Raw genomic sequence first — 9826 nt, forward strand, 5'->3', positions numbered from 1 at the left:
AAATGGATATGATGTGTCCTTTTGCCACCATTTCAGTCTGGTCCCAGCTTAAAAGCCCACTTGCTCTTTGTTACCAAGTACACTGTTCTTGCTGTTTGGTATTTAGCTACAACTATTGACTGTCATGCTCAACCATTCCCATTGCTTATTTTCGAGTTCAATTGCTAAATGTATGCAGTCATGACACCATGGAATTGCACAGAAAGGGCATGGGAGGAAAAAAATTATTAAGATAGGTGAATTCAATGTGGATTTCATGAGATTTCATTCATCTTCAAACCATTTATATATACTGTTCATGTCTCTGAATTCAGCTTGCAGATTTTTTCTTTTTTTTTTCTCTTTTTTTTTTTTTTGTGTTTGCTTTAGGTAGATTGCAGTTTAAATCTAGCACACTTTGCCTAAGTACTGTTGTGTCCCATAACTCTTTAAAAATACAAAGCCCAAGCTTCCAGAAACTAAATTCCAGGCTAAATAATAATGTTGGACCACAGGTCAGAATAACACAATCACATAGAAATCTTAGTGGCAGAAATGGTTCCATTTAACACATAATGCAGGGGTAGGCCTGAGAAGCAGCACTATGACATACAGTAGTAGAAAATTATCAAAAAAGTTTTAAATACTATTTTGAAATCTAAACTGTAACTGTAATATTTGCTGCTGTACATTTAACTGTTTAGGGTGAATTTAATGTAGCTTTATTTTTTTTGTTGTTGTAAAAAAACAAGTATGGTATTTTTTACAGTATTTTAAAATGTATTTTTCCTTTAAAAAGACACATCTGGGTCTTATGTCATGTTACTCTTCCATGACATCTTTTTTAATTTAAAGTCATATCTTTCAATATCAAAAGTACCGAGAGAAAAACATTCAATGCTTAACATACCCCAAGAAAGGCACGAGTGCCTCATTGGCAACTTAGAGAAGGTGGAAATAAGATTTTTCCTAGAACTCTTTAACATAGTCACCCAGGTGAACACTGAAGGAGGAGTTTGTGGGTCAGTGTGAACGTTTTTCTTTTAAACATTTTAAGATTTTTTTAATTTTTATTTCTATTAATTTCTTTTTAGGGGTCCATCATTAGCAGTCCTCACATGCGCCGAAGAGCTACATCAACCCGAGAGTGTCCATCTCGCCCTCACCAGACTATGCCCAACTCCTCCTCACTCCTAGGGTCCTTATTTGGTAGTAAAAGGGGGAAGCCACCTTCCCAAGGCCATCCACCATCCGGCTCATCACAGCAACCCGCGCACCCCGCCGCGGCCCCGCACCAGCACCACGCCCCGCACCCCGAGGGGCAGCCCCCGGTGCACCCCCACCACTCCCAGTACTGCCACCTGACGCAGAACCCGCCGCCCTACCACCACCACCACCACTACCACCCTCCCCAGCACCTCCCGCACCCGCACCAGTACCACCAGCACGTGCCCCACGCCCACGGGCAGCACCCCCCGTACCTGCAGCACCCCCACGCCCCGCACCCCCACCCGCCACACCCGCCGCCACACCCCGGCCACGCCGCCCACGCCCAGCACGCCCAGCACGCCCAGCACTCCCAGCACTCCCAGCACTCCCAGCACCACCACGGGCCACCACCGCCCCCCTCCACCTCCGCCAGCACCAAGCCCAAACACAGTGGCATCAGCACAATAGTCTAGGACAGAGACCCTCCGCTAACTAGAGTTTTAAACTGAGTCACAAAGGCACTTACAGGAAGCAACAAATCATCATATTGCCAGTTTTTACCTAGACAGTTTAATTGAGCCGGGTGAGCTTAAAGGCTTGCTGTTACTAAATAAAATGATGCCAGTTAGTGGTTTTACTTATCTACTGGATAGATGTCCACCATCTGGTTAGTTCTTATTTCCAAACTGCCTTGAAAACATGCTGCTTGCTGAATCTGACTGAAGCTACCTTTTACACCAAATCCCTTGACAATTTTACACGCGTAACGAAACGTTAGTCTATGAAAAAAAGGAAAAAAAAAGTGAGACAGAACCAAATGTTGCATTCTTGCTCTTTTATTCTCAATGGGCAAAAAAAATAAGTAGACCTGATATGGTTGATGAAAGTACGTAAGTAAACTTTATATAATATAAATATATACATATAAATATATATATATATACTGTATAGTTAACATTTGTGCTTGGAAAGAAATTTTTTCAGTCCACCAAACTAGCAATATAGACTTTACAAGGAATTCCACTTACTTGATAGGACAGTATAGTAGATGAATAGCATATGAAAGACTAGACCAAAACATTAAACGTTAGAAACAAATTTCAGACATTTCAGTGTTTTCATTGCGAGTCCTCCGGACTCGCTGGGATTTCTAAGCAATCATTACTAAATGTGCCAAGTAACATAGCATTTAACTGTCGTAGTCAATACTGCTTTGTATAAATCCTTATTTTATTAACACGACGATATCATACGTAATCAGTATTATAACTGCTCTGCTATTTCAGGTAAGCAAGCTTGTTAAGATGCAGTAATTATACCGTAGCAATGTAGGGGGGCCACTTCCCAGTGGTCACCCTCAAGCATTGGTCACACAAGTTCTTAGACACTTTAAAGGCTGTGATAACTGTGAATTTACATGATCCACATTTCTTTTGTATGCATATGGATTTAAGGAACACCCGGGAAGAGTTACGACAGGTGCATGTACACACTGCAAAAACATTCATCTCAGACATGAAAATAGCCAACTTCCATCCTCCTCAGCTACTTTGTTTCCCGTTTACCATAATTTCTCATTTTTACCCCCAGTGAAGCTGAATTCTAGTCAAGAGTGTTTCCAGGTGGAAGTGCTCTAAAAACTTGAAGGTTTGTTTTAGAATTTAGTATAGGGTTTTTATATATATATATATATATATATATTAAAAAATCTGTAATTCCATGTAGCCATGTGCTAGCAACAAAGTGGCTTTACCATTTTTACTCATCACATTTGTTAGTTTGAAGCACCCAGCACTCAGCAGGCTGAGTTTATGCTCAAACCCTCACTTCCATAGTCCAGTTAGTTGCAAGACATCACATAAAAATAGGCTGTGCTGTTGTTGCTTATGTGTTGTAACCAAACCATCTGCAAATTTATAAACAGTTTTTATCCCGAAATTCTGTACAAAGTTATACATGGCGCCTACTTTGTAGTTTCAGCACTTTGAGCCACTGCAAGGACTTTACACCTAAACAGTAGAGACAGAGAATCACAACTGCAAAACTGTACCAGCCTAAAAGCAAACCTTGAAGAGGAAGAGCAAAAAGTTCCAGTAAGAGATGGGTAAAATAATCATAATAACAACCAGTGGGGTTTCTGTTGAACATAACGGGATTGTCAGCAGTGATGAGGACATGAGAACAGCAGAGTGACTTTCCATGCTGGCTGGCTCATGGCATCTCTGGCGTGCGGGGAGGGGGGAGAGGTTCAGTATTTTTTTCCCTTTCATACCATTGATATCACAATACCAGCAAAACTGCAAACTGAGCACTTTGTTAACTCCACAGAGAGCAAATACAGCAATCTAGAGTTGAGCCTTTTGTTTCGAGCTGTCCACGTTTGTTTTGCACATGTGCAATATGTTTTCCCCTTCTGCACCTTCTCCTCTGAATTATCTTCATGAAAAGAAAACAAGTATTATTTTTCTGTATCACTCATTCTGTTCTAAATTCTGCGGCTTCGGGGTCCCCCGAGGCTCTGTTCCTTGCAGTTTAAAAAATATATACTGTTCTTATAAGGGAAAGTAGACCTGTCTGCATGTCATCTAATGTTATTAGTGTGAGGCTACACTCTACATATTGTATATTTGCAAAATATATCAGTGTTACTGTTGATATTAGTTGAAGTAAAGTGATAACATATTTCAATATGTAGACTTTTCTTCATACATCTGTACCAATAGTAGAGTCTAACTGTAATTTATAGGTTGTTCCAGAAAAGATAAAGAATCATTCAAGTACAAACATCTTTCAGAAACTGCATCTTTTAATTAAAATAGAGGTAAGAATGCTCCTCTTCACTGAGTGATGGAGGCTGTACGTGTTTCAGATGCAGAGGCGTAATGTAAGATAGTCTGTGTATGGAATAAAGGCACAATATGCAGTAACAGTGGAGAGGAAAATTTGACTCCAGCTGTGTTGATTAACGCTGCAGATGTTAAATCACCCAGATCTGCATTTGCTTTATGTTTAAAGACCCCTTTCATTCATTTAGAGTTACATAGAAATATTCTGTACTTAAACAGTAAGCTACATTTTAATGCTTTGACCACTGATTTTCCATGTGCAGTCAATGTATTTGTGAATCAGAATATTGAGGAGATGTCACTGTGCAAGCAAAGGAACACTGACGTGTGGTTTTGTGTCCACGTGGGGAAGGAGCCTGGCCTGCCCTGGGGCTCAGTTGCACTTGTGAGATCCCATCCTCTGAGCCTGGCTTAAAAACCAAAGCTGGGCGTACAGGAGCACTGTATTTGTACCCTCTGTTCTTTCGAGCCAATGAGGAGAAACACTAGACTTGACTTATTTGTTTCTAGTTTTGTTCTGGTTTGTTTTTTAGACTATATGTTCGTATGTTCTTTATCAAACAAAGTGTCTTGGTGTCAGCATAAGAACTCTGCTGCTTGTTAGGGGTTGCAGTGAAACCTCTCTGATCCGTCCTTGATTAGAGCAGTGTGGGTCATGCCTAGCATAGGAAAGTTATCTTACTTAACACTGCATGGGGTTAAGAAAATTAATTTTTCAGCCTGCAGGCAGGAGTAGAATTGAGAGGGTTTTTTCTCAGATGCCATTGCCAATTAAAAACTGGTACAGAACTGCATAGAGTGACCATGGCTGTCTCTTCCCATAAACCATGTGGCAAAGTAGTAATGCTGATTTGAAAAAATGAAAGGGAAACGTTAAGAGTGAAGGTGTGGCAGTAAAAATCTTTTCTGGGACAACAATCAAATATATATTTGGGGGTTTTATTTTTTTAAGTTAAGAATGAAATGTAAAACAATGTAAAAACAAAAAACAAAGCTCATCCTAATATAATGTGCGTCTTGTATTGCTAAAACAAAAAAAGAGCCTAACATACAGTGTAGAATGATTTCCCATCATGTACTGCATGCAGCAGAAGCCTCTTGTTTCTTGATAAAATGAGCTGAGAGACAGTCAGCAGATATTTAAACACTGAATCTCTAGATGTTGACTTGCTGTTCCACATGAAGCTGTGTGTTTTCTGCAGTTAAGCATGCATTTTGCTGTTCCCTTGTAAAATACCATTGCACTTCTTGCCTGCAAAATGGATTCTTGTGTATATATTTAAAAGAAAAGTGGAACCAATAACAAGATTCAGTTTGGAAAAGAGAGAAGGGGGTGTGCTGAAAATGGGACCAGTAGGGGGAATAGAGAATTCTCTAAATTGTACATAGTGTGTAAATTAGCATTACTCTAAGTCTGCAGTCACTTTGAGGTTGCCTATCTCCTGCTAGGAACTTAAATCAGCTTTGAGTTGTATTAAACTGTTAGAATTAGGTCTTGAATGCAGACTGTTAAAGACTTCAAAAACATTACGCTTACAAGAAGCTTCTGTTCTGGGGAGGCTTGAGACCCCTTTTGTAACTCTGGGGAAGAAAGGAGTGCTTTCATTTTAATATGCATTCTGTTTGTAAGTAGTAACAGACCCTATTGATGTAAAACTATAACTGTGATCATGTGGAGAAATCAAATAAATCATTTAAAACTCCTTGTTTCTCATTTTGTGTAACCCAAGAACTCACAACTGTTCAGATTTGAACTGAAGGGAATTCCTCCCGATGGTATCCTGGCCCTGCTGAGGCAATGGGATTTCTGCTGCTCACTCCAGAGGGGCCAAGAGTTCAGTCTTCATCCAAAAGTAAAGACCAGGTGGTGGAAACGGTGCTCAGTCCCATGGAGACTGACCCCTTTGATTTGTTTGGTGGTGCTGGAAATATATTTAGTTCCAAAGGACAGTAAAGAGCAAACCACACCCATTGACCAGGACACTGTGAGGCTGGACAGCGAGAATGAGATCGTGAACCTTGTGACACGTGAGCTGCAGCTGAGCCCGTTAATCCTCTGGCTGTCACGGGGCCTCAGGAGCTCCTGGCCAGGGGACTGTCTGCCCTTGGAGAGGTGTCAGTTTGTCCTTCCCAGGGGGACATTCCTTGGATCCCGTGTGTGATCAACACCCCTTGGCTGGAGTTCCTGGAGTGCCTTCTCCTCTGTGCCCACTGGCAGGGAACCCTCACAGTGCTGGGACTGAGTAAGTACTACCCCCTTCCTACCTGTCCTGGCCGGCGGGGGTGGATCTCACGTTACAGCACCGAAGGGTCACTGGGACGTATTTGCCACGCGTGGCCGTCCCAGGATTTGCCATGACCCCCTGCAGTGACTGTGGAGAACAACCTGGGAGATGCTCCACTGTTCTTACTTTTATGCATTTCCTACATTTCCAGGGGGTTATAGTGTGTCTGTAAAAAAGCTAATGCTTAGCTATCAGTTTAAACTAAATACTGTGTTTGCTTATGTTTTCTGTGAATTTTAGGGGATTCTTGAATTATTTTGTGGAAATAGTCAACTGTGACCTATTTGTGAATGCTGTCATTTCAGGAGGTACATCTTGGATAGGTAAGTACCATGTATCTGTCTACATCACTGTGCCACCCCTCTGAGCTGTGTGACCCATCAGAAGGGGACCAATGCCTCTTCCATCCTGTAGTGGAAGTAGAAGAATCTGCAGTGCTGTTCTTTGCTGGCACTTCTATTTGTGGTTCAGAAATTACTGTTTTAAGAATTTTGGTACATTACATTTTGAGGAGACAAAGAGTCTTCTGTCTCTAATTTAGCTCAGAGTCTGTAAATGCTGTTATAAATCCAGGGGTTTATTTCCTGATCCATTTAACAAGTAGGACCTAAATAATACGTTTAAATTCTGCTGCTTTCTACCTAAACTAAGAGTAGGTTGAAAGCAGTTATGATCTGGCACGACGTGTCCCTGCCCATGGCAAGGGGTTGAAACGATCATTAAGGTCCCTTCCAACCCAAACCATCTTGTGATACTGAAACAAAATAAAGAGCCAAAGGAACCTCAGCAGCAATGTGGTTTGGTGGTGGATTTGCACCAGTTGCAGTAAGCCAAGTAACTTAAATAAAAAATTCAGTGTAGGTTAAACATATTACAGGTTAATAGCTCACAGTTGTTGATATTTTTTAATTATAATATATTTAAGTCTCTGATGTAGCTTGTGTGCCTGTATCTAGTGAAACATGCCTTCACTTAAGAAGTTTTATTGCCTTCAGTATCTTACCCTGATCAAGGTAAGGTCAGGGTTCTCTGTCATAAGTTGTAACTGAAAATCACACCTTTTACAGGTCAGAAGTCTAATGTTTGAGAAGTTCTCCTAAACTCTGTTTTGTGCATTTTAGGTGTTTGTGTGCGTGCAGCAGTAAACACACTGATTGCATGGATGAGTTGTCATGCCATAAACAACTTCAAGCTCTTCTAAATAGCAACTTTTTAAGAGGAGGTTCCTTGCCAGGTATTTTCTGTACTATTTTGGTTGGGATAAAGAAATGCAACATTAAAATGGCAGGAAAAACAACTAAAAAACTTCCTGTGTTTTGTCTGTATCTCTCTTCAGGTTTTTGTTGATACCAAACAACGAAGTCTATTTAACTTTGTTTTTTCCAGTTGGCCTTAATGGTTGATTTTCATTCAAAGTTTCACCAAAACAGGTGTAGTAACATTTTACCATCTATTTCTTTGGACTGTACATATTAGTTGTGCAATGTTTTATTCATCAGCTACACCCTGTGCAGAGGTGAGATATGGGAGCCCCAATTACTTTTGAATATTTTGTAGGGTATTGCAGCATTTTAGATGGAGCTTGAAACATTAAGCCAACTTCTGGGTTTTCTCCTGCAGTCATTGAAACAACTGTCAAAAGGTATCAGAATTATGGTGCTGTTAGTATTGAGTGGTTAAATCATATTTCAGCATATTTATGTACTGACAGATGTGTTTGCATAAGATGAACAATGTACCTAGAGTAACACGCCTCAATAAATCTAAGTTGGTATTACAGCTGCATTAAATACACCTTTTCCCAAAGGAATCTTTCTGGATTTTTACCCTACTTACAACCCTCTTACTGATTTTTGCTGCTATATTTTGTTGACATAAAATTCCTGGAAGAGAACATAGCACAGCTGACCTGACAGAAATACCTAAAACACACAAATGCTTTATTTTAGGTGTATTTTTCAGTAGAATTTCTTTTTGTTTCCTCTTATTCGAAGAATCAAAGCCAAATCCTGTATTACTCTACAAAACTACATCTACTGCAAGATGAGGCTGATCATGAAAGTCAGGAGATGCTTAAATCAAGATCTCTGCTTGGAGTACTTCCTCAGCTAAACAAAATTTAAATGAAAGTTGTGTGGGTGATGTTAACTTGAAGCCATCACTTTTGTCAAATTATTAGATTTATTATTTTTACCATGTATATAAAAGCATAATTTTAGGAATAAAAAAAAAAAATCCCCTTTCTTTAGTGTTTTTGCAGTTGCTGAGATGTGAAATGAGCATCATGGTTCATGAGACACAGCCAGCTCAAACCAAGCACACAATTTATCAGCTCTGCTGGGAAATGACACACACCACTTGAGCTTTCATTTATTTCTTCAGATTTAGGCACAGGTCTTTGTAATGAGCAAAGAAAAAAACACTCTGCCTTTAATAAGATGAAGGGGGGAAATTAATTCAAACACTATTGAAATGTTGTGCCTGCAAAGTGGAAAATGCTTTTTCTCTACAGCTGCTCGTTTCTGCTCCAAAACAATACAGTCCTGAGGGTTTGACAAGGGACTGGGCTTTGGGAAATGTCCAGGGAAATGGCAAAGGCAAGGATGGCTCAGGTGGTCTGTGATTCAGCAGTGGTATCCAAGGCTGGAATCAATTCATTTAATCACTGACATTAGGATTTTTTCTAGTGAGGAAACAATCTGACAGGAGCTTCCTCACCTTTGGATCCAGCTGGACTGAGCACGGGCAGCCTTCCCTTTGTGCAGGATCCCAGGATCCCCCATGAGCATCTTCCTCCTCCATCAGCTCACCATATGCTCTTGGATGATGATTTTTTTCATTTTACTGGCTAATATTCCTTTATATCCACTCCAGCAGCAGAGAAGAACATTTTTGTTTAATGACTCATCCTATATATTGTTCTTGCCATCTTTCTGGTAGTCCCATGTCTCTGCTGATGCCTCAGCCCTTACACCAGGCTCCAGAAGTGCCTTTGAACACAGCCCTGCCAGAGTTGAGATACCTCTGTTGTCCTTCCACACTTGAGTTTGGAAGAGCAGCAGTTTTTCAGCCCAATGAGAAATTTGTGCTGAGTGTCCTAATTAGGCTTTTAAGCATCCCAGGTGTTTATAGCCCAGAATTTCCACAGCATTTCAGCAGTTTTTAAAGATGTCTTTGATTGTGTGGTAACCCCTCTGCCATACCAATCTGTAAATTTTCAGAATAGTTTATACCTAAAGGTGGAGGAAACTTTGTTTCTACTCTTTCTAATTTTTTTTTCTATTACTATGAGCTTTCTGAGCTATTGCAATATTTCATGACCCTGCTAACATACTTGCAAACTACCAGCATAGCTTCATGCAAAAAAGATCTGTATATTAGCAGTGAATCACAGGGGATTTATCTTAAACAATTCCCCTGACTGTGTGGATTTGAAATAATTTAAAAAAAAAGTTGGAAGAAAAACACTTGCATTTTGAGTCATCTGTTTCTCTTCCCATATATGAA

General features: G+C 40.2%; 1 protein-coding gene across 11 annotated transcripts in view; it reads left to right on the plus strand.

Annotated features, from left to right (window-relative positions):
* IQSEC1 (IQ motif and Sec7 domain 1) overlaps positions 1-5737 on the plus strand; it is a 332802-nt gene extending 327065 nt beyond the window's left edge. For 9 of the 11 annotated variants that reach the window (XM_027666004.1, XM_027666006.1, XM_027666009.1 and 6 more), the window contains one exon: positions 1074-5737. In XM_027666004.1, the coding sequence (XP_027521805.1) occupies positions 1074-1661 (588 nt within the window). In that variant the 3' untranslated portion in view covers positions 1662-5737. The remainder of the gene's footprint in view (positions 1-1073) is intronic. The other 2 variants (XM_027666011.1, XM_027666015.1) reach the window with 2 other exon arrangements.
* The last annotated feature ends 4089 nt before the right edge of the window (positions 5738-9826 follow it).

The sequence above is a fragment of the Corapipo altera genome, unplaced genomic scaffold (assembly GCF_003945725.1).
Source record: "Corapipo altera isolate COAL_440 unplaced genomic scaffold, ASM394572v1 101, whole genome shotgun sequence".
Lineage (NCBI taxonomy): Eukaryota > Metazoa > Chordata > Aves > Passeriformes > Pipridae > Corapipo > Corapipo altera.